Genomic DNA, 25,392 nt, shown 5'->3' with positions numbered 1-25,392 from the left:
GTGTGCCAGGCAGCAACCTGGTCCAGTCTGCACACTTTCACCAAGCATTATCAGGTGCATACCTATGCTTCGGCGGATGCCAGCTTAGGTAGAAGAGTCCTGCAGGCGGCAGTGACATCCCCGTAGGGGAGGGCTGTTTTTTTGCAGCTCTAACATGAGGTATTTCTTTACCCACCCAGGGACAGCTTTTGGACGTCCCAATCGTCTGGGTCTCCCAATAGAGCGCTGAAGAAGAAGGGAATTTTGTTACTTACCGTAAATTCCTTTTCTTCTAGCTCTTATTGGGAGACCCAGCACCCGCCCTGTTGTCCTTCGGGATTTTTTTTTTTGTTGTTTGCGGGTACACATGTTGTTCATGTTGAACGGTTTTTTCGGTTCTCCGATGTTTCTCGGAGTTAATTTGTTTAAACCAGTTATTGGCTTCCTCCTTCTTGCTTTGGCACTAAAACTGGAGTACCCGTGATACCACGGGGGGGTATAGCCAGAAGGGGAGGGGCCTTGCACTTTTTAGTGTAGTGCTTTGTGTGGCCTCCGGAGGGCAGTAGCTATACCCCAATCGTCTGGGTCTCCCAATAAGAGCTAGAAGAAAAGGAATTTACGGTAAGTAACAAAATTCCCTTCTTTCGAAGCACTACCAAGTGCATGCTCATGCTTCGGCAGATGCGAGCTTGGGCAGACGCTTTCTTCAGGCGGCTGTCGCCCATTTGTGAAGTTAGGTTTTGCCTACTTCTCAGTTTGGTTTATTCCCACCCATGGACTGCTTTGGAACGTCCCATGGTTTGGGTCTCCCATAAGGAACGATAAAGAAAAAGAGAATTTTGTTTACTTACCGTAAATTCTTTTTCTTATAGTTCCGACATGGGAGACCCAGCACCCTCCCTGTTGCCTGTTGGCAGTTTTTCTGTTCCGTGTGTTTCACCGGCTGTTGTTAGTAGTTAGAGTTCCGGTTATTCCGAGTTTTACTCTATCTCTACTTATGGGTGGATGTCCTCCTTCAGCTTTTGCACTGAACTGGGTAGATTGTCATCCAGGGGGTGTATATAGCCCGGAGGGAGGAGCTACACGTTTGAGTGTAGTACTTTGTGTGTCCTCCGGAGGCAGAAGCTATACACCCATGGTTTGGGTCTCCCATGTCGGAACTATAAGAAAAAGAATTTACGGTAAGTAAACAAAATTCTCTTTTTTCCTCACAAAAATTTGGGAGGAAAGGCAGGGGTGCGCCTTATAATCTGAATGTAGCTCACCGGGGTGGTGCAGAGGGGTCGCAAGAGGTCAGGAGAATGCTGCTGCGCCTGTGCAGAGTCTGCGGCTGATGCTGCAGGGGCTGTGCGGGGTCTCCGGCAGCTGGACTGGCGCTGCGGGGCAGGCGGTGAGGAATTCAAATAATACTGCCCGGAGATGGAGCTCTCAGCTCAAGCTTTCATCTATGCACGCACCACCTCTGGCCCATTGATCTCCCAGCAGCAGACTTAAGAAAAATAGTGCCTGGAAGTGACACTTACGCAGATGAGATTCCGACTTGCCATTGAGCCGAGAGCTCAATCTGCGCTGACTCTGGGCGCCATTCCTTTGAAGCTGCCCCAACCTCCGCCCCAGCACAGCCTACAGTTTCTGGGACACCCACAGCCCCAGCCTCCTGTGACTCTTATAAATCTAAAAATACGGTACTTCTACCACTTAGAATAATTAATTATCCCCTTTTCTACCCTGAGTGCCAGTAAGGAGCACAGCTGAAGCCAGTTGTTTGTGTTTTGGATGAAAACTGTCCCATTTGAGGTCTGCTGGACAGTCAGTTCTGGTACACGGATATCTCGATTTCATTGTTCCATAATTTGATGATTGTGTCCAAAAAGTTGATTTCAGTGCAGGAGTAGTTGAGTGTTACGTTGATGGTGGGTGAAACTGATTAACGTGTTCATGGAAGGTCTTCAGCTGCTGCTAACACTCTGTCCAAATGAATATATCATCGATGTATTGCTAGTAGGCCAGAGGCCCGATAGGACGAGAATAAAAAGTCATTTTCAAGTAAGGAGCATAACTGAAGCCAACCAACATTACCCCCCCACATCTTAAAATAAAACTGCCCTTGTGATATAAGTATTTTTTCCTATTTTCTGTTGTCAAATCCTAGGTGCGTCTTATCTTCAGGTGCGTCTTACAGTCCGAAAAAAATATGGCAGTTTTTAACTCATTTAAGTCCAGTTGTTACATAAACCTACATTGACATACTGGACATGGTAACTACACAGCTAATAATTACTATTACATATGTGGCTGGATAATCTGTTGAAAACTAAACAACAAGAAAAGAAGAAACCACCATAACAAATAAATATTTTTATTTAAATTTATCATTAAAACGTACAGTGAGAGAAGAACATATTCATGGCAAAAATAAATGGACATGGTGGAGTGTAAAAAATGGTAAGTACCATTAAACATATATGCAGAATACAGAGGAAGTGGGATGAGGTGAGGCTGTACAATTAATAGTGTGGTGGAATTTACTGATATATAGATTGGTCCTTCTATAAAATATAGATATATATTATATATATATATATATATATATATATATATATATATATTTGGCAACAAATTCCAAAGAGTGGAATGTCAAAAAGTGGGTTGTGTACTTATTAAGATCTCTGATCTACCGACACCTGTTAGTTGCATGTGTTGGCTGATCAAATCAGCCGACCTGTGCGGGCAAAAAAGTAGGCTTTCTTCAGCGCTCTATTGGGAGACCCAGACGATTGGGACGATTGGGGTATAGCTACTGCCCTCTGGAGGCCACACAAAGCACTACATTAAAAGTGCAAGGCCCCTCCCCCTCTGGCTATACCCCCCCGTGGTATCACGGGTTCTCCAGTTTTAGCTTTGTGTGCGAAGGAGGTCAGACATTCCATGCATAGCTCCACAGATTTTAGTCAGCAGTAGCTGCTGACTATTTCGGATGGAAGAAAAGAGGACACATATAGTGTCCCCAGCATGCTCCCTTCTCACCCCTGGATGGTGTTGTAAGGTTGAGGTACCTATTGCTGGTACAGGGCTGGAGCCTGACATGCTGTTTTCCTTCCACATCCCCTGGTAGGGCTCTGTGGAAGTGGGATCCTGCCGGCCTCTCAGCTCTGACGCCGGGCTCCATCCACAGACCCATTAGAACCTGATGGAGACGGAGCAGGAGTACGATCAGGGACAGGCCCTGCATCATACAGGTACTCTGTGTCCCCGGCAGGCACAGACACACTCCGGGCTGGCTGGGTGTTGTAGTGCGCCGGGGACCGCAACGTTGGAGTTAGTGTCCCTACAGATTACTGGGGGATTTTTTGTGTATGGGAACGCAGCGCCGACCCCCTCTGGACCGGGCGGCGCTGCTGTGACTTGTGGTGCGCCGGGGATCCGCCGTCCGCGCTTTTACGGCGGCGGCGGTTATAAATTGAGTCCCCGGCTTTTTGGGCCTAGGACGCCGGCAGCTCCGATTCGTTCCCGCCCCCACCCTGTCATTCAGGGTAGGGGAGAGACGCTGTTCGCTAGCAGCGACGAGGGCTGGAGCCTGATTTACATGCTCCAGCCCTCACACTAGGCACAGAGGGAAGCAGGCTTCCCGCTCTTAGCCAGGAACGCCCAGGGCCCGCCCCCCTTCTCTCTCAGGACGCCGGCAGCCATTACATGCAGTCTGGCTGGAGGAAGGACGCAAGGCTCTGGGAGACCTGGACTAGGGGCTATCTGGCGACCACACACCCGCTTTTTAAGCGGGCGGTAAGCGATTTTTCTGTGCTGGTCCCTCTAGTGCCTCACGGTGTATCGGTGTACTGTGTAGGATATAGAGAACATCAACGTTTTCTACGTTTTGTGATAGGAGACGACCATTTTCAGTTCGTAGCTCTGCCATTTGGTCTGGCAACAGCCCCACGGGTCTTCACCAAGGTCATGGCGGCGGTGGTAGCAGTCTTGCACTCTCAGGGACACTCGGTGATCCCTTACCTAGACGATTTATTGGTCAAAGCTCCCTCTCAAGAGGCATGTCAGCACAGCCTGAATGCTACGCTGGAGACCCTACAGTCTTTCGGATGGATCATCAACTTTCCAAAGTCGATCCTATCACCGACTCAATCACTAACGTATCTTGGCATGGAGTTTCATACTCTAGCAGCGATAGTGAAGCTTCCGCTGAACAAGCAGCGGTCACTACAGACAGGGGTGCAATCTCTTCTGCAGGGCCAGTTGCATCCCTTGCGGCGCCTCATGCATTTCCTAGGGAAGATGGTGGCAGCCATGGAAGCAGTTCCCTTTGCGCAGTTTCATCTGCGCCCACTTCAATGGGACATTCTCCGCCAATGGGACGGGAAGTCAACGTCCCTGGACAGGAAAGTCTCGCTTTCCCAGACGGCCAAGGACTCCCTACAATGGTGGCTCCTTCCCACCTCATTGTCTCAGGGAAGATCCTTCCTGCCCCCATCCTGGGCAGTAGTCACGACAGATGCGAGTCTGTCAGGGTGGGGAGCAGTATTTCTCCACCACAGGGCTCAGGGGACGTGGACTCCGCAGGAGTCCACCCTTCAGATCAATGTTCTGGAGATCAGAGCAGTGTATCTTGCTCTACTGGCCTTCCAACAGTGGCTGGAAGGAAAGCAGATCCGAATCCAATCGGACAACTCCACAGCGGTGGCATACATCAACCACCAAGGAGGGACGCGCAGTCGGCAAGCCTTCCAAGAAGTCCGGCGCATTCTAATGTGGGTGGAGGACAGAGCATCCACCATATCCGCGGTTCACATCCCAGGCGTAGAAAACTGGGAAGCAGACTTCCTCAGTCGCCAGGGCATGGACGCAGGGGAATGGTCCCTTCACCCGGACGTGTTTCAGGAAATCTGTCGCCGCTGGGGAGTGCCGGACGTCGACCTAATGGCATCCCGGCACAACAACAAGGTCCCGGCATTCATGGCGAGGTCGCGCGATCAAAGAGCTCTGGCGGCAGACGCCTTGGTTCAAGATTGGTCGCAGTTTCAGCTCCCATACGTGTTTCCGCCTCTGGCGCTCTTGCCCAGAGTGCTACGCAAGATCAGATCCGAGTGCAGCCGCATCATACTCGTCGCTCCAGACTGGCCGAGGAGGTCGTGGTATCCGGATCTGTGGCATCTCACGATCGGTCGACCGTGGTCACTGCCAGACCGACCAGACTTACTGTCCCAAGGGCCGTTTTTCCATCAGAATTCTGCGGCCCTGAACCTGACTGTGTGGCCATTGAGTCCTGGATCCTAGCATCTGCAGGATTATCTCAAGGAGTCGTTGCCACAATGAGACAAGCTAGAAAGTCGAATTCGGCTAAGATCTACCACAGAACGTGGAAGATTTTCTTATCCTGGTGCTCTGCTCAGGGAGTGTCTCCCTGGCCATTTGCATTGCCCAAGTTTCTTTCCTTCCTGCAATCGGGGTTAGAAAAGGGCTTGTCGCTCAGCTCCCTTAAAGGGCAAGTTTCGGCACTATCCGTGTTTTTTCAGAAGCGTCTAGCACGTCTTTCTAAGGTGCGCACGTTCCTGCAGGGGGTCTGTCATATTGTGCCCCCGTACAAGCGGCCGTTAGATCCATGGGATCTGAACAGGGTACTAGTTGCTCTCCAGAAGCCGCCCTTCGAGCCTCTGAAGGAAGTTTCCTTTTCTCGGCTGTCACAGAAAGTGGCGTTTCTTGTTGCGATCACATCGCTTCGGCGAGTGTCTGAGCTGGCAGCTCTGTCATCCAAGGCTCCCTTCCTGGTGTTCCACCAGGACAAGGTAGTGCTGCGCCCTATTCCGGAGTTTCTCCCTAAGGTCGTATCCTCTTTTCATCTTAATCAGGATATATCCTTGCCTTCTTTTTGTCCTCATCCGGTTCACCGGTATGAAAAGGACTTACGTTTGCTAGATCTGGTGAGAGCACTCAGAATCTACATTTCCCGCACGGCGCCCATGCGCCGTGCCGATGCACTTTTTGTCCTTGTCGCTGGTCCGCGCAAGGGGTTGCAGGCTTCTAAAGCCACCCTGGCTCGATGGATCAAAGAACCAATTCTAGAGGCCTACCGTTCTGCGGGGCTTCCGGTTCCTTCAGGGCTAAAAGCCCACTCAACCAGAGCCGTGGGTGCGTCCTGGGCATTACGTCACCAGGCTTCGGCTCAACAGGTGTGCCAGGCAGCTACCTGGTCCAGTCTGCACACTTTCACCAAGCATTATCAGGTGCATACCTATGCTTCGGCGGATGCCAGCTTAGGTAGAAGAGTCCTGCAGGCGGCAGTGACACCCCCGTAGGGGAGGGCTGTTTTGCAGCTCTAACATGAGGTATTTCTTTACCCACCCAGGGACAGCTTTTGGACGTCCCAATCGTCTGGGTCTCCCAATAGAGCGCTGAAGAAGAAGGGAATTTTGTTACTTACCGTAAATTCCTTTTCTTCTAGCTCTTATTGGGAGACCCAGCACCCGCCCTGTTGTCCTTCGGGATGTTTTTTTGTTGGTTGCGGGTACACATGTTGTTCATGTTGAACGGTTTTTCAGTTCTCCGATGTTATTCGGAGTTAATTTGTTTAAACCAGTTATTGGCTTCCTCCTTCTTGCTTTGGCACTAAAACTGGAGAACCCGTGATACCACGGGGGGGGTATAGCCAGAGGGGGAGGGGCCTTGCACTTTTAATGTAGTGCTTTGTGTGGCCTCCAGAGGGCAGTAGCTATACCCCAATCGTCCCAATCGTCTGGGTCTCCCAATAAGAGCTAGAAGAAAAGGAATTTACGGTAAGTAACAAAATTCCCTTCTTCCGTACTAACCCGTATTAAAGGGGCTTGTGGCCTTGGACATACAGGTAATAATTGTGCTTACCACTTTTTGCAAACCATGTCCATTTATTTTTTGCCATGAATACCATATTTCCAGTTTCATAATACGTCGGATTATAAGATGCACCTCAAATTTAGAGAAAAAAAAAATGGGTCCGTTTTATAACCCAGTGGTATCTTACTGGAAAAAAGGGGCGGTAGCAATGGTAGAGCGGGGGTCACAGGATGCAGGGGCAGTGCTGGAGTACAGTGGTGCAGAGTGGGGCCCAGATACTTGCTGCGGGTGGCAATGCTGTCCTGGGGCTGCGGGCGCTGCTCTGCTGGTGCTCGCTGCGGGCGGTGAGGTACAGGCAATTCTGAAGGTATTGGTGGTGCGGGTTTCAAAGAAATGGTGGCTGGAGTCTGCGTGTGTGCAGATTGAGTTATCGACTCAATGACAAGCCGAGATCTCATCTGCGCATGGGCCACCTCTGGGCACCATTTTCCTTAAGTCCGCTGCTGAGACATCAGGGGGCCGGATTTGTCGGGTGCTCAGATGAGAGCTTGAGCCGAGAGCTCCATCTGTGCACGCGCCAACTATGGGCGCCATTATTTGAAGCGTTCACCGCCGACATCTTCGGAATGGCCCGTACCTCACCGCCTGCCGTATGGAGCAGCCCCAGTATAGAGCATCGCTCGCAGCACCGCACACAGCGTCGCCCCTGCTTCCTGTGACCCCTCTTCTCCACCCCCCCGATCAGCTACATGCGCATTTTAAGACCAGGAAAAGAGCGTCTTCTAATCCGAAAAATACAGTATGTTCTTATCTCGCTACTTTTGAATGACCTGTTTTCTTTGTCGCTCCATTGGGAGACCCAGACAATTGGGTGTATAGCTTCTGCCTCCGGAGGCCACACAAAGTATTACACTTTTTAAAGTGTAACCCCTCCCCTCTGCCTATACACCCTCCCGTGCATCACTGGCTCCTCAGTTTTATGCTTTGTGTTGAAGGAGGCACACATTCACTCATGCTCCCATTTTAGTCAGCAGCAGCTGCTGATTATATCGGATGGAAGAAAAGAGGGCCCTAACAGGGCTCCCGGCATGCTCCCTTCTCACCCCACTAAGTCGGCGGTGTTGTTAAGGTTGAGGTACCTATTGCAGGTACACAGGCCGGAGCCACATGCCGTTTTCCTTCCCCATCCCTTAGGGGCTCTGGGAGAAGTGGGATCCTATCCGGTCATCCAGGCACTGGGACCGGGCTCCCTCCGCAGCCCCTGTGGGATTCTGACGGACAGGAGACTGAGTATCATCAGGGACAGGGCCCTGCATCTACAGGTACTCTGTGTCCCCTTGGGGACGGTGCATGGAGCACCTTGACCTCAGACGCTGCAGCGACCGCGGTGTTGGTATGAGACCGGGACTACCGCGCCGACCGCGCCTGCTTGCAGGCCGCGTTTTTAACTTTAGTCCCCGGCTTTTGCGGCCTAGTGCCTTAAACTCCCGCCCCCGGGCCTGCCAGTCAGGGGGAAGGGCGGGACGGTCGGTCTGACGCCGACAGTGAGGGCTGGAGCACACTTGGCTGTCCTCCGCCCCCCTCACTAATCACTCTAGGGCACCAGATTCCTGCACTTTTGTAGTTACGCCCACGGCTCCCTCCTCCCCTGTGAACGCCGACAGCCATGTTTAAGCACATTCTGCCGGTGGAGGACTTCTGACACCCCTGGGAGACCCGAGGCAGGGAATCTGGTGGGCACACACTGCTTGAGCGGTTGGTAAGCCAGGTGGGTTCTTCCCACCGGTGCTGGGCCCCCTAGAGTGCTGAACTGTATATATATATATATATATATATATATATATATATATATATATATATTTGTATACATTTTCTCGGTTCGGCTGTACTGTTAGCTTGTGGCTATATATCCCTCAGTGATCACTCTCCTGGGAGACTACAGCATGTCGTTCACAAGGAGCAAGGGTGCCAAGACACAGGGTTATTTTGCAACCTGTACCTCTTGTGCAGCTATGCTACCTGCAGGTTCCACCTACCCTCATTGTGTGCAATGCTCGGCCCCTGTGGCACTCACTCAGCCGGAGCCTCAGGCACTAGTGGGCCCCTCGGCCCAGGTAGAACCGCCGGCTTCCCCTGTCCAGGCGGCAGGGACAGAGTTTGCAGCTTTTGCTGAGAAACTCTCCGAGTCACTTTCACAATCCATGGCTCAGTCTATGGACAAATGGTCTGCTAAGATACTAGAAGCTTTGCAGCCCAGACCGGCCCTTACACAGGCCCCGGGCACTGCGGCATCGCCCCCAGGCCCCTCTCGGTCTGCGACGAAGCGTGCTCCTGGGGTGGCCTCTAGTTATTACGTGGAGGACTCCGGCACGGACCGCAGTCCCAGATCGGCTAAGCGGGCTCGCTTAGAATCTTCCCCGGCTTCATCACGCTGTTCGGGGTCTCAGCTTGAGGACTCTCTAGAGGATGAGGCGGAGGTCGCAGCCCAGGACTCTGACCCTGACGTTGCTCTCAATCTTGATACACCTGAAGTGGACGCCATAGTAAATGACCTTATAGCGTCCATCAACCAGGTGCTAGATCTTTCTCCCCCAACTCTACCTATAGAGGAGTCGGCAACACAGCAGGAGAAGCACCAATTTAGGTTTCCCAAACGTACTCGGAGTGTTTTCTTCGATCACTCGAACTTCAGAGATGCTGTCCAGAAGCACAGGGCTTTCCCGGACAAGCGCTTTACTAAACGCCTTAATGACACACGTTACCCCTTCCCCTCTGACGTAGTTAAGGGTTGGGCTCAGTGTCCCAAGGTGGATCCTCCAGTCTCTAGACTGGCGACTAGATCCGTAGTAGCAGTGGCTGACGGTTCAACGCTCAAGGATGCCACGGACAGGCAGATAGAGCTCCTAATGAAATCCATCTATGAAGCCATAGGCGCGTCCTTTGCCCCAGCCTTTGCAGCAGTGTGGGCACTCCAGGCTATCTCAGCTTGTCTGTCTGAGATTAATGCGGTCACCCGTTCCTCTGCTCCGCAAGTAGCGTCTTTGACGTCTCAGGCGTCGGTATTTTCATCCTACGCCATGAATGCTGTCCTGGACTCGGCTAGCCGTACAGCGGTAGCATCCGCCAATTCGGTGGCAGTCCGCAGGGCCATGTGGCTACGCGAATGGAAGGCAGACTCTGCTTCCAAGAAGTTCTTGACCGGTTTGCCCTTTTCTGGCGACCGATTGTTTGGCGAACAATTGGATGAAATTATTAAGCAATCCAAGGGAAAGGACTCGTCCTTACCCCAGCCCAAACCAAAGAGACCTCAGCAACGAAAAATTCAAGCGAGGTTTCGGCCCTAAGCCAGGTCCCAATCCTCATCGTCCAACAGGCCACAGAAGAGCCAGAGAAACTCTTCTGCATGGCGGTCTAAGTCACGTCCTCCAAAGACCGCCGGAGGCACCGTCTCCAAGGTGGCCTCCTCATGACTTTCGGCCTCCCCAAACCGCATCCTCGGTCGGTGGCAGGCTCTCCCGCTTTTGCGACGCCTGGTGGCCACATGTCCAAGACCGATGGGTGAGGGACATTCTGTCTCACGGTTACAGGATAGAGTTCAGCTCTCGTCCTCCGACTTGTTTTTTCAGAACATCTCCGCCTCCCGAGCGAACCAAGGTCATGGCATCCGTGGTGGCGGTCCTACACTCTCAGGGCCACTCGGTGATCCCTTGCTTAGACGATCTCCTAGTCAAGGCACCCTCCCGGGTGGCACGTCAACACAGTCTGACCGTGGCTCTGGAGACTCTCCAGAGGCTCGGGTGGATCATCAATTTCCCAAAGTCAAAATTGACTCCGACACAATCACTGACTTACCTCGGGATGGAGTTTCATACTCTCTCAGCGATGGTGAAGCTACCGCTGGACAAACAGCGTTCGCTGCAAACAGGGGTGCAATCTCTCCTTCGGGCCCAGTCACACCCCTTGAGGCGCCTCATGCACTTCCTGGGGAAGATGGTGGCAGCAATGGAGGCAGTTCCCTTTGCGCAGTTGCATCTGCGTCCACTCCAATGGGACATTCTCCGCAAATGGGACAAGAGGTCGACATCCTTAGACAGGAACGTCTCTCTTTCTCTGGCAGCCAAGACCTCTCTTCAGGGGTGGCTTCTTCCCACTTCCGTGTCGAAGGGAAAATCTTTCCTGCCCCCATCCTGGGCTATGGTCACAACGGACGCGAGTCTGTCAGGGTGGGGAGCGGTTTTTCTCTACCACAAGGCTCAGGGAACCTGGTCTCCGACAGAGTCCTCCCTTCAGATCAATGTTCTGGAGATAAGGGCAGTGTATCTAGCCCTAAAAGCGTTCCATCGGTGGCTGGAGGGCAGGCAGATCCGCATACAGTCGGACAACGCCACGGCGGTCGCGTACATCAACCACCAGGGCGGCACTCGCAGTCGTCAAGCCTTCCAAGAAGTTCGGCGGATTCTGCTGTGGGCGGTTCACATCCCAGGCGTAGAAAACTGGGAAGCAGACTTTCTCAGTCCGCAGGGCATGGACGCAGGGGAATGGTCTCTTCACCCGGACGTGTTTCAAGAGATCTGTTGCCGCTGGGGAACGCCGGACGTCGATTGCATGGCGTCTCGGCACAACAACAAAGTCCCGGCATTCATGGCACGGTCTCAGGATCACAGAGCTCTGGCGGCGGACGCCTTAGTTCAGGATTGGTCGCAGTTTCGACTGCCTTATGTATTCCCTCCTCTGGCAATTCTGCCCAGAGTGTTGCGCAAGATCAGGTCCGACTGCCGCCGCGCCATCCTCGTCGCTCCAGACTGGCCGAGGAGGTCGTGGTACCCGGACCTGTGGCACCTCACGGTGGGTCAACCGTGGGCGCTCCCAGACCGACCAGACTTGCTGTCGCAAGGGCCATTTTTCCATCTGAATTCTGCGGCCCTCAACCTGACTGTGTGGCCATTGAGTCCTGGCTCCTAGCGTCCTCAGGGTTATCTCAAGAGGTCATTGCCACTATGAGACAGGCCAGGAAACCAAGGATTTTCTTAGCCTGGTGCTCTGATAGGGGTTTACCCCCTGGCCGTTTGCCTTACCCACGTTTCTTTCCTTCCTTCAATCCGGAATGGACAAGGGTTTGTCTCTCGGCTCTCTCAAGGGACAAGTCTCGGCGCTTTCCGTGTTTTTTCAAAAGCGTCTAGCCGGGCTTCCGCAGGTCCGCACGTTCCTGCAGGGAGCTTGCCACATAGTTCCACCTTACAAGCGTCCGCTGGAACCCTGGGATCTCAACAGGGTTCTACGGGCTCTTCAGAAATCGCCTTTTGAGCCGCTGCGGGATGTCTCTCTATCACGTCTTTCGCAGAAGGTGGCATTTCTAGTGGCAGTCACATCACTCCGAAGAGTGTCAGAGCTTGCAGCACTGTCATGCAAAGCCCCCTTCCTGGTATTTCACCAGGATAAGGTGGTTCTGCGTCCGGTCCCGGACTTTCTCCCCAAAGTGGTGTCCCCTTTTCATTTTGCCCTCATCCAATTCACCAATGTGAAAAGGATTTGCATTTGTTAGATCTAGTGAGAGCACTCCGGATCTACGTGTCTCGCACGGCGCCACTGCGCCGTTCTGATGCGCTCTTTGTCCTTGTCGCTGGCCAGCGTAAGGGGTCGCAGGCTTTCAAGTCAACCTTGGCTCGGTGGATCAAGGAACCGATTTTTGAAGCCTACCGTTCTTCTGGGCTTCCGATTCCTTCAGGGCTGAAAGCCCATTCTACCAGAGCCGTGGGTGCGTCCTGGGCATTGTGGCACCGGGCTACGGCTCAGCAGGTGTGTCAGGCAGCTACCTGGTCTAGTCTGCACACTTTCACGAAACACTATCAGGTGCATACCTATGCTTCGGCAGATGCCAGCCTAGGTAGGCGAGTCCTGCAGGCGGCGGTTGCCCACCTGTAAGAGGGGGCCGTTGTTGGCTCTTTTTATCAGGGTATTCTTTTACCCACCCAGGGACTGCTCTTGGACGTCCCAATTGTCTGGGTCTCCCAATGGAGCGACAAAGAAGAAGGGAATTTTGTTTACTTACCGTAAATTCCTTTTCTTCTAGCTCCTATTGGGAGACCCAGACAATTGGGTGTATAGCTTCTGCCTCCGGAGGCCACACAAAGTATTACACGAAAATTCCCTTCTTTTATGATTTTCTTATGGTGGATTGTTCTCTTGTTGTTACACTGTACATGGTGTCATTTATAAAGTGCTACTAAGAGGGCCTGAGACTAGAAAATACTGTTGTGGTGGTTGTTTTGCAGTGAGTTATGTCCTCTAGTAAAACAGGCACTGGTAAAACATTTGCTTATTTTCTTTTTTTTTTTTTCTCTTCCAAGTATCTTAGAATGAAAATGTCTATGGTTGTTGGTAGAAAAGACCCGTACCATGAATTCCTTAAGAATTTTTCTTATGCCAAAATGTTGACGAAAATCAAATCTTACCTGAGTCTTATGTTGAGCAGAAGGCCTCCTGTTTTTTTGCTACAGGTGAGTTCACGTTGGTGCAGGGATGCGCATGCAGGTTATATGTGGTCCTGTTCACACTACATCATGGCTGCCTAATGTAAAAGAGCTACAATGGTGCTGCTGACTCCATCTTCATTTGAAAATAGTAAGTTATGACTTTAATGGGATTCTAATGTTGTTTACATGGTACATCAGGGTCTAGTTTTCAATAAAGTAGCAAATTACAGCATATACGGAACGTGTTTAGTATTTTAGGCCTCACATTTGGCTTTTCTCTGCTGTTTTACTGACCGGAGAATAGGGAATCTAATCATTATAATAATCGTTATTTCTATAGCACCAACATATTCTGCAGCACTTTACAATTTAGAGGTTAAGGTACAGGTGCTTATTTACAGTGACAATCCAGCCATCTCACGGAAATGGGGGATAGATATAGGCTGCCTGGACCAGTTGGCCAGAACTTCAAGACGCTTTTGAGTGCGGTGGAGTTTGACAGGGACTTATGTTCTGAAAAGTCGTGGAGGGACTATGTGAATTTAATTCGGCTAGGGAGTGTGATAGGTCACCCTAAACAGATGTCTTTTTAGGGAACGTCTGAAGCTGAGTAAGTTGTGATTCGTCCTAGTTTCGTGGGGTAAAGTATTCCAGAGTATCGGTGCAGCTCGGGAGAAGTCTTGGATCCAGGAGTGGGAGGTTCAAATTAGTGTGGATGTTAGTCGAACATTGTTTGCAGAGCGTAGAGAATGGGTAGGGTGATAGACCGAGATGAGGGTGGAGATGTAGGGGGGTGCTGGTATCTCTCTCTCCTTCTTTTCCCTTTGTGTGTGCCCTCATTGCTGACATAGAGCATACTGGGATGTGCTGCGTGTCTCTTTAAACTAGTGAAGAAAAGGTGAAATGTTCCAATTTTGTCATTTTTATTTATTTATTTTTTTTATTTATTTTTTTTAGGCAGCAACAAAAATGGTAGAAGCCAAAAAGAATCCAGACTCCCAAACAAGGGAGAATGAAGCACCGAGAAATATAAGGTATTAGCAGTGCTATACAGCATATTAATGGGCCTTGCTCTGTATTGTTTTCTTATTAATAATACCCCAGCATCTGCACAAGGTTATTTTTGTGTAATGTCATGGATTTTACCACCAGTAATAGTATATCTTCCTTACGAAGGACAAAAGTCAGCAAGCACAAACCTCCAATGCTAATGAGTCAACTTGTTGCCTAATAGATTTTCTTTAACCCTTTACTGATATATGATAAACACCTCATATGCTGGCTCCTTGATTTAGCCGGGGTTTTTTTTCGACGGTTATATTATTCGACCATCATCTGCCTCTTACAACCAAGTATGGATCGGAATTCCACACGCAGCAGTTAATCTCCTAAGTGCCGCTGTCAATCTGTGTCAGCAGCATTTACAGCGCGCAGGGAGGGGGGGTGCATCATGTGCATCATTCTATGCACCTATCAGTGCAACTGATGGGTTGTGATGACAGCCGGGGGTCTGGTAAAGACCCCAGTGCCTGTCATGAGAGTACTCCTGTAAACGCCATTCTGTAGCTGGCATTCATAGGAGGCAAGTTTTGCTATACACAGCAGTGCTGTTGTATTGCAGTGTATAGTACAAGTAATTAGATTATTGCAGGTTTATAAGGGACTAATAAATACAGTAGAAAGTGTGGAAGGGAATGTTTGTTTTTTGTTTTTTTATTAAATATGGAAAAAAAAGTTGAAAAATAAGTTAAAATCACCCCTTTTGTCCCATTAAAATTAAATAAAAAAGATATACGGTACATATATTTGTCATCACTGCATTTGTAGCAGTCCGATCAAAATATAAAATGAAACGGAGTAACGAGAAAAAAAAATTAAAACACCAGACACATATATTTAGTTGCTGCAACATTGAAAAAAAAAATTCTATAAGAGGCGAAAACATTGTATCTACCCAAAAGTGGAATCAATAAAAAAAAAGGCCACTTAGGGTGCAAACACAAACAGCCCCATTGATTGAAAATCCGGAATGTTACCAGTCTTGAAAAATGGCAACAAAAGCATAATTATTTTTTATTTATTTATTTTAAATCTACATATAAAAAATTAACACATTTTCACCATATAGTGAACACGGTAAATAAAAAATTCAATGAACAATTGTGGAATTGAGCGTTTGGATTTTTTTGCAATTTTGCCACACTTGGAATTTGTTTTTCTCACTTTCCAATATATCACATGATAAAAAGAACAGTGCAACTCGTCCTGCCAAAAAAAAAAAGCTCTCATATGGCTATGTGGATGAAAAAATAATGTTATTCCACTTAGAAGAAGAGAATTATTATTTATTATTATAGCGCCATCAATTCCATGGCGCTTTACATGTGAAAGTGGTATACATAATAGGGACAAGTACAATAATCATAAACAGTACAAGATACAGACAGGTACATGAGGATAGAGGTCCCTGCCCGCGAGGGCTCACAGTCTACAAGGGATAGGTGAGGATACGGTAGATTAGGGTAGAGTTGATTGTGCGGCGCTATATCACTGAGGGTTACGGCAGGTTGTAGGCTTGTCGGAAGAGGTGGGTCTTCAGGTTCCTTTTGAAGCTTGTCAAGGTAGGCGACAGTCTGATGTGTTGAGGCAGAGCATTCCAGAGTATGGGGGAGGCACGGGAGAAATCTTGGATGTGATGGTGGGAAGAGGAGATGAGAGGGGAGTAGAGAAGGAGATCTTGTGAAGATCTGAGGTTGCGTGCAGGTAAGTACCGGGAGACTAGGTCAGAGATGTAGGGAGGAGGCAGGTTGTGGATGGCTTTGTATGTCATGGTTACTGTTTTGAACTGCAGTCGTTGGGCAATGGGAAGCCAGTGAAGGGATTGGCAGAGAGGAGAGGTCGGGGAGTAGCGGGGGGACAGGTGGATGAGCCGGGCAGCATAGTTTAGAATAGATTGTAGGGGTGTGAGTCTGTTAGAAGGGAGGCCACAGAGCAGGAGGTTGCAATAATCCAGGCGATAATAAGGGCATGTACTAGGTTTTTTGCAGCTTCTTGGGAAAGGAATGTACGGATGTACACATAAAATAGAAAATTGCCATGTTAATACTTGTAGGGTGATGCCACAGACATCCACTTCTAAAATGTGAACCAGCTTATCCCCATGGGCTGTCTTCTGTAGCCCCCAAGTAATCAGCTTCTGGGGGGCTACAGAAGACTCCATTCTGCTGACAGGCCAACTGTGCATCGGCTGCTGCTGCCACACTGAGCTGATCCTGCTATTTTACTGACCAGAGAATAGGGAATCTAATCATTATAATAATCCTTATTTCTATAGCGCCAACATATTCAGCAGCGCTTTACAATTCAGAGGCTCATATACAAACAAGTAACAGTTATAGAAAATACAATAATTAGAGCAAAAAAGACAACCCTGCTCGTGAGAGCTTAAATCTACAATGAGGTGAGGGGGGGGCAAGGTACAAGTGATTATTTATAATGACAATCCAGTGATTTCAAAGAAATGGGGGATAGATAAAGGCTGCCTGAACCAGTCAGCCAAAACTTGGAGACTGGCTGACTTATTTGTTGAAATCCCAACAGAGACACCTTACACAAATATGAGCAGAGCAGAAGGCCGGGATCACACCACACTCTCATCAGCACTCTGCCTGTCTGAATACCTGAAAGCTGGTCTGTGAACGTTCTCCAGACAAAGCCTTTACCTGCGTTGAGGCATACGAAAACTAACCTATACTTTAGACTTCATTTAACCTTCTTTCCTGCAGACACTGGGTTTTTAGCTGCGCACCATAATCTAGTCCACGATCAAGCGCTGTTCAAGCAGGAGAACCAGGGGTGAGCCCGGCTCAAGAGGCAGGAGCAGCTCCTTCATGCTTAGTAATAATGTCAGTCGTACAACATGCATTCATATTCTGAATTATTGTTTGCAGTGTTCATAACGTAAAGATCTGTACAAGTGAAGACACATCCGAGAAGAAAAGCAGGACGGATCTAAATCAGTAAGTTTAAAGTTCTGTCTTGTCATCCATCTGTAGCTCTATTATAGGACCTCATTGCATATGATAATTATCATATATATTTATATCTCATATATTGTGCCATTTTGCTTGAGGTCTGGTCTATGGTACAGTTACTCTATTCTAGCTTATTTTACAGCCTTTAGCAGGAATATTTTGAAGTTAAAAAAAAAAGTCAACTCCACTTGAAATGCACATTGTAATACACATCCGAATAAAGGCAGCCTTGGTGTTTATTCACCCCACTATTCATATCCTTACACCATTTGATATTTTTTGTGTCAAAATCTCACCACAAAGTTGATGAAATTCTGCCACTACTAATGGGAGAAAATGACCTTGCTTCATCATGCATCTTAATATTGAGTTCTTTGTATTAATACGTTGTACGCTAAACTCCTTTACCCTGTTTTTATTTTATAAGGAATGAATCGCCAGATGAGACCCCACACATTACAGATAAACTATTAGAAAGGTAATCTACATTTGCTTTAATTTTATAATAACATTGTCCATTAAAATTATTAAGACTCACTGCTATCTGTGGCACAAATGCTGAGCTTTGTAAGTGTATTAGATCTCTCCCATGTATTTGTCAGAAAAAAGGTACCGTACATAACAAAAGCAACTTGCATGAAAATTGTGATCAAATCTCGGTTACATCTCAGTTCTAAGGCACCTTGCAAATATAACAAAGAATTCCAACAAAAAGTGTGCCTTACGCTCCCATTGGAAATAATTATTTTCTTTCAAGACGCTTATATACCAATTTCTCCTCCTCTTCTCTTAGTATGTGCTTGTAATGTCAGGAGTGCGGCCGGAAATCCCACGCCGTCTCATTCTGCCTGCCATCTCTCCACCTGTACTTTTTCGTCCTTCTATGGGCACAGTCGTCAATTTTGACGTGCACAGGGACCGCGGAGGATGGGGGACAGATATACCAGGATGTGTGTCATGTATAATAGGATGGTACACGCATAGTGAAAAAAAAAAAATATATATATATATATATATATATATATATATATATATATATATATATATATATATATATATATATATATATATATATATAATATTAGGGTGGAGGACACCTATACCTGGAAAGGGCTCAGGATGGGGGACATATTTTGTGACTAGTCCCTGCGCTCATTAGCATATCATAAAGGATTTTTAGAAATACATTTTCTAAAGATCTCTTTAGGTCTGCTACTATATACAGATACAGTTAGGCAGGCATTAGAAATATGCACCCAGAACTGCTTGTGGTTCTGGGTGCATTTGCACCTGACTGGTTCCCTTTAAATCGTTACTCTAATGCTGGAAAAATATTGGAACGTTGAAATAGCCACACAAAAAATGCACCACAAAATAGTATCAATAAAATGTCAACTTGGTGCGCAAAAACAAACCACGGCTCCATCAATCAGTGCAATAATTAAAAAAATAAAAAAAGTTATGGCTCTGAACATGGGAATAAAAAAATTAAAGCGCAAAAATAAAAAAATGTCCAGCTCCAGAAGTTAAAGGGAATCTGTCAGCCGTTTTTGCTATATAATCTGACAGCACTATGAGGTAGGGACAGACACTGATTCCAGCAGTGTGTGACTTAATTTACTGGGTGCAGCAGTTATGATGGAGTCACAGTTTGCTCTGTTGTATATTGCGCAGAGCTCAGTTGTTAAGCTATGTATAACCGCCCACACCACACTGTTCTGTGTACATTGTATAGTGACAGCTGCTAATCAGTGCTGCACATACCAAGGTCTCCTGTAATGATATTCCTGCTGATAAAATGCTCATTATTGATACAGCAAAACACAGTCTAGTCTACTTTCCTGGACCTGTAAGACACTGACATTTTTTTTGCTCCACATCAAAAACTCATTGTGGGAACATCCAAGGGTTCTTTTAGACGAGTAGATAATCATTTTCACAATGAACGATGGAATTGTGACTCATGACTAACAATGTCAGACAAGAGTCTGTATAATAAGAGAATTGTGAATGAAATGGTTAGGTTACTTTCACACTTGCGTCGTTTGGCATCCATCACAATGCTGTGTGTGACCCATGTGACGGATGCGTTGTAAATAGTGATAATAAAGGCAACAGATTCCTGTGAAATAACACGTTGCGTTAGTTTTCTTTAGCCGAGAGAGAGGCCCCCATCATCACCGCACACACCCCGTCACTACTGCCCCCATCATCACCGCACACACCGGCACTGCCGCCCCCATCATCACCGCGCGCACTGGCACTACCGCCCCCATCATCACCGCACACACCGGCACTACCGCCCCTATCATCACCACACACACCGGCACTACCGCCCCCATCATCACCACGCACACACAGGCACTACCGCCCCCATCATCACCACGCACACACAGGCACTACCGCCCCCATCATCACCACGCACACACAGGCACTACCGCCCCCATCATCACCACGCACACACAGGCACTACCGCCCCCATCATCACCGCGCACACACAGGCACTACCGCCCCCATCATCACCGCAAACACACAGGCACTACTGCCCCCATCATCACCACACACACCCCGGCACTGCACGCAGGAACTACCGCCCCCATCATCACTGCACACACCGGCACTACCTCAGTGAACTCCCCGCTCACAGCGCTATTCACTTCAGTTTCTGTGTGGAGCTGACAGAGAGCTGTCGTGGTCTGTGGCCGCTCCTGTCCGCTTCATGTAGCAGAGCTGAAAGCGTCATTGGACCTCTGTGGATTACGTCGGACCTGGAGGGGTATTTGGGGATTTTAATAAAGTGGTGAAAGAGGATGTATTTTTGTCTTTCATTTCAAATAAAGGATTTTTCTCTGACTCCTCATTGGGGGACACAGGACCATGGGTATTATGCTGCTTATCTATAGGAGGACACGAAGTAGATGCAAAGATGTTAGCTCCTCCCCTGCAGTATACACCCCCTGGCCCAGCCAGGCTACTTCAGTTTTAGCTTAGTGTCTATAGGAGGCACATCTCTGCAGACTACTGGGGACCGATTTCCCAAAACCATCAACATGCGGGAACGCAGAGTGTCGTCTCCCCGTACCCCTCCTGCGACGCTGGATCCTGGGCTGTTACTCACTGGACGACAGGTCTCATGGCACTGATTTTCCAGAGCCCAGAGCAGATGAAAACTTCCTCAGCCCCTCTTGCAGGCTCTGAGTTGATAAACGTTCTGCACCAAGTGTGACCAGACTGCCATCTCCACAGGAGCTGAGGTGAGATCATTCCGATTTTTCCAGAGCAGATGAAAACTTCCTCTGCCCCTCTGGCAGGCTCTGAGTTGATACACGCTCCTCACCAGTGTGACCAGGCAGCAGGCATCAGACTGCCATCTCCACAGGAGCTGAGGTGAGATCATTCCGAATTTTTTCCAGAGCAGATGAAAACTTCCTCTGCCCCTCTGGCAGGCTCTGAGTTGATACAAGTTCTGCCAGCAGGCGTCAGACTCTCCACACTGAATTGGAGCAAAGGTCACACTGACTGGATGCACATGAGCTGTGATTGCAGACTCCTGCATAGCATCCCACCTGTGGCGGGGGAGGGGGAGAGTCCCCAGGACTCAGTGCACCCGCAGCTGCGGTACACTTAGAGTTTTTTCTGTCCACCATTGTTGTGCAGGGCTGGAGGGGGAAGAGGAGTCCCTTCCCACCATTTTTTTGTTTATTATATTTTCTCATGCCTTCTTGTCAGAGCTAAGGCCCGTCCCCTCCGACACTCAATAAGAAAGCGCGCGTAACCCTCCTCACACAGGATCTGCAGAGCATTGCTCCCTCTTGTGATCAGAACCTGTGGGCGTCTCTCAGAGCTGGCTTCCTCATTCCCAGAACTGGGACGCAGGAGGAGGGGTCATCAGGGTTCTGGGTGAGTTATAGCCTCACTTGCACATTATCTGTGCAGAGCATTGCTCCCCCATTACAATCAGAGTTTGTGGCTCATCAGCCAGGGTCTGCAGTCACATGTTTTATGCCCTGCACAACTACAGCAACAACTATAAGACGCTGAGCTACTAGGGGATGATAGCACCTCTTCCTTCTGTGAGTCCGGTGCCCCTGTAGCTTACCCCCCTGCCACCACCGCAGCAACCGCTGCCAGCCCAGAGCCTACGACTCCCAGTCCCCCGGAATGGGCACAGTTCCCAGAACCTGGTGCTGGCTATGCAACATCGTCCTCACACCCCTCGGGGCCTCTGGACAGAACGCAGCCAGATGACGCCTCTATAGAGGGTCCTTCTGATAAGAATCAGCCCTCTGCTTCACCGTTTGCAGATCAGAAAAAGGGCATGACCCCCATGGTTCTCCCTCTGGGGTACACAGATGGGGTTCTCCCACATGTTCTGCGGTCTCTGAGGAGCCGGAGGAAGGGGAATGATGTTTGTACTGGGATGATTCCTTGGTTTCAACCTCCCCGAGCGATCAAGCTGCGGTGGACTCCCTTATTGCAGCAATCAACCAAAACTCTGCATGTGGAAGATCTCCCATCCACTACTACTGACCCTGCGGTCTCCTTTAAAAGGGTGAAGAAACCTCAAAAAAAAAAAGTTTTTTGACGACGCTTCGGTATCCGTAAACCCATGGAGTCCCGGTACCCCTTTGGCTTAGCTGTCCCTAAGGGCTGGGCTGATCCGGCCTCGGTGGACCCTCACCCGGCTTCCGTCTGCCTGAAGGACCACTCCTGTCTTTTACTTGATGGATCCTCCTTCAAGGACCCGACAGACAGACAAGTGGAGCAGCTCGATCGCTCTGCCTCGAGGCCGCGGGTCCCTCTCCCCTTCTGTGTGGGTCTCACAGGCACCAGGACTACCAGTTTCCCTCAGACCCTCACAGATGTAACAGTTCACATTGCTGCGGCGGCAGAGTACCTCATGCAGGCTTCCCTCGGCGCTGCTACCTGCGCAGTTATTGCCACCTCAAATACCATAGCCATCCATAAGGCCCTCTGGTTCCGATAATGGAGAGTGGACTCTGTCTCTAAGAAGCCTCTCACAGTACTCGTTTCCAGACCGATGGTTTGCCGATTGTCTGGACAGGCTCTTTTTTTGTCTGACGCCACGGAAGGAAAAGAGTACCTCCCTCCCCCAACTCTAGCCCAGGATGTTTTTTACTTGACACGCATGGCCCGACCTTCTCAGCCCTCCCCGAGTCCACCTCGTCCTGGCAGTCTAGACAAAGACCGAGGAGTCTCGTCGTCCTCCATCTGGGCCGCCGCCTCAGACCACAAATGGGTGTGATATTTTGTGTCTTCCGGTTACCACATTGAATTCTGGACCCAATCCCCTGGTCAGTCTTTTCTCTCAAACCCCCCCAAAGGCTCCAAAACACCACGAGGCCTTCTCCTCAGCGATCCACTCCCTCCAAACGGCGGGTGTGATGGTACCTGTTCCGGATGGCGAGAGGTTCAAGGCCTTCTATTCTAACCTCTCGTGGTCCCCAAAAAAGGATGGATCAGTTCGTCCCATCCTGGACCTCTAACACCTGAGCAAACATGTGCACGTAAGGAGATTCAGAATGGACTTCCTAGGGTCCATTATTACCTTTATGGTCGAAGGAGAATTCCTTGCCTCCCTAGCTATCAGGGACGCGTACCTGCACATACCCATCGCTCCAGCTCACCAAAAGTTCCTCCGCTTCGCGGTTCAGGACTTCTTTTTTTTCATTTGTGGCCCTACCCTCGGCTCTGCCACAGCACCAAGGGTCTTAACTAAGGTCATGGCGGCCGCCATGAGTGCCCTTCACACCAGGAGAGTGGCTGTTCTGCCTTGCTTGGATGGCCTTCTCATCAAGGGCTCAACCAGCGTGCAGATCTGTGGGCACCCTATCCCGCTGAGGGAGGCTTCTGACTCCAGTCAAATCATCCCCAGTCCCGTCAAAATCCGTCACCTCCCTGGGCATGTCCCTTGACACTCTTCGGGGCTTGATATTTTCCCCTCAAGACAAGGCGACTGCTCTACAACAAGCGGTACACTGCCCTCTACGTACTCCTCTCGCTCCATACGATTCAGTATGAGAGTGCTAGGTAGGATAGCGGTGGCTATAGAGGCAGTGCTGCTCTCTTAGCCACACCACCGCCCACTGCAGCTTACGCTTCTAGCTGCCTGGGACAAGAGCCCCTTTTCCTTGGACGAACTTTTCACCTGACACCTTCAGTCAGGTATGCGCTTTGCTGGTGGCTTCAGTCCTCTTCCATATCGAGAAGGAGTTTTTCTCCCCCAAGTGGACTGGCTACTCCTGACCACGGACGCCAGCCTCTTAGTCTGGGGAGCAGCGTACTGGCTCTACACTGCTTCGGGACGTTGGACACCCCAGGAGTCTTTCCTTCCCAGAAATCATCCTGAAAATCAGCGCGATCTTCTCGCGCTCAGGTCATTCCCCCCTTCTGCTAGCAGGACGTTTGATTCGGGTCCAATTGGCCAATGCAACAGCTGTGGCTCACCTATGTCAATCGGCAGGGAGGTACCAGCAGCAAGACAGCTTATCTCGAGGTCCTCAGGATCTTCACCTGGGCCTAATCGACGGGGGTCCATGTTTTTCAGCGTCACACATACCGGGAGTAGAGAACTGGGTGGCCTGGCCCCCGGAGAGTGGTTTCTCCACCCAGAAGTGTTCCCACACATCTGCACTCACTGGAGTACACCAGACGTGGATCTAATGGCCTCAAGGTTGAACGCAAAGGTAACCGCGTTCTCAGCCAGGCCACGTGATCCACAGTCCATTGGCATGGATGCTCTAGTCTCCTGAAGTCATTTCCGTTTACCTTAAATGTTTTTCGCCTCTGCCCCTGCTGCCGCGAGTAATCAGGAAGATCAAGGCAGAAGGAGTCCCGGTGATACTAATAGCACCGGACTAGCCCAAGTGCGCCTGGTATGCTGAATTAGTACAATTGCTCATGGCGCCTCGCAAGGATCCCAGACCTGCTGACCCAAGGGCCCATTTCTCATCAGAACTCCAGAACCCTGAAGCTGACGGCCTGGCCATTGAGACCTGGACTTAAACAAGAGCGAGATTCTCTCCTGCGGTCATCTCCACCATGTACAGAGCCCGAAAGCCGGCCTTCATCCCGTATTTACCACCGTACGTGGAAAACTTTCCTTTCCCAGTGCAGGGACTCTAATGTCCAACCTATGCCTCTGGCGATCCCCAGAATTCTTGATTTTTATTTTTTTTTTTTTTTGCAGTCAGGTTGCAAAAGGGGTTGGCCCTCAGCTCCCTTAAGGGGCAGGTTTCATCTCTCTCTCAATATTCTATCAATACCGCCTAGCTTGCAATCCGCAAGTCAAGACTTTCCTCAAGGGTGTTTCCCATCTAGTTTCCCTGTATAAATGGTCGCTGGACCCATGGGACCTCAATCTCGTTTTGGACGGTATCCAGAGGTCCCCTTTTGAACCTCTTAAGGAATCTTCTCTTGCTCTTCTCTCTTGGAAGGTAACATACTTAGTGGCGATTACATCCATCAGACAAGTTTCGGAACTGGCAGCACTCTCTTGCCGCGAACCCTTTCTGATCTTTCATCAGGACAAGGTGGTTCTACACCCCCTTCCGGATTTTCATCTGAAGGTTACTTCCCCGTTTCATATGAACGAGGACATTGTTCTGCCTTCCTTTTGTCCACACCCATTCCATAGGGTGGAAAGGGTTCTATATTCGCTAGACCTTGTGAGGGCTCTCCGATATTACGTACCCAGGACAGCCCCTTTAGGAACATAGACTCCTTGTTCGTCATTCTTGAAAGGCCTAAGAAAGGAGAGGCAGCTTCATAGGCAACGCTGGCTCGCTGGATTCGCTCTGCGATCCAGGAGGTCTACCGCTTGCAACTCAAGCCCATTCCTAGTGGGCTGCGGACTCATTCCACGCGAGTAGTTGGCGCCTCTTGGGCCATTAGGCATCAGGCTTCAGTGGAACAGAGGTGTAAGGCTGCGACCTGGTCTTGCCTACATACTGTTTCAAAGCATTACTGAGTCCATACCCAGGCTTCGGCTGAAAGCAGGGAATACAAGATGGAATAATGAGCGGCCGTCATTTTTAAAAGAGGAGAAGCCACCGGAGCAGTGTGAC

General features: G+C 49.5%; 1 protein-coding gene across 3 annotated transcripts in view; it reads left to right on the top strand.

The window, feature by feature from the left end:
- The window catches only part of TERF1 (telomeric repeat binding factor 1), a 99,029-nt gene that overhangs the window by 38,404 nt on the left and 35,233 nt on the right, over positions 1 to 25,392 (top strand). For all 3 annotated transcript variants that reach the window (XM_075353176.1, XM_075353175.1, XM_075353174.1), the window contains 4 exons: positions 13,146 to 13,295; positions 14,229 to 14,305; positions 17,222 to 17,290; positions 17,733 to 17,783. In XM_075353176.1, coding sequence (XP_075209291.1) covers positions 13,146 to 13,295; positions 14,229 to 14,305; positions 17,222 to 17,290; positions 17,733 to 17,783 — 347 coding nt within the window. The remainder of the gene's footprint in view (positions 1 to 13,145; positions 13,296 to 14,228; positions 14,306 to 17,221; positions 17,291 to 17,732; positions 17,784 to 25,392) is intronic.

This window comes from Anomaloglossus baeobatrachus, chromosome 6, assembly GCF_048569485.1.
Source record: "Anomaloglossus baeobatrachus isolate aAnoBae1 chromosome 6, aAnoBae1.hap1, whole genome shotgun sequence".
Lineage (NCBI taxonomy): Eukaryota > Metazoa > Chordata > Amphibia > Anura > Aromobatidae > Anomaloglossus > Anomaloglossus baeobatrachus.
Note: the sequence above shows the minus strand (reverse complement) of the source record. Positions and strands in the feature narration are given on the sequence as shown.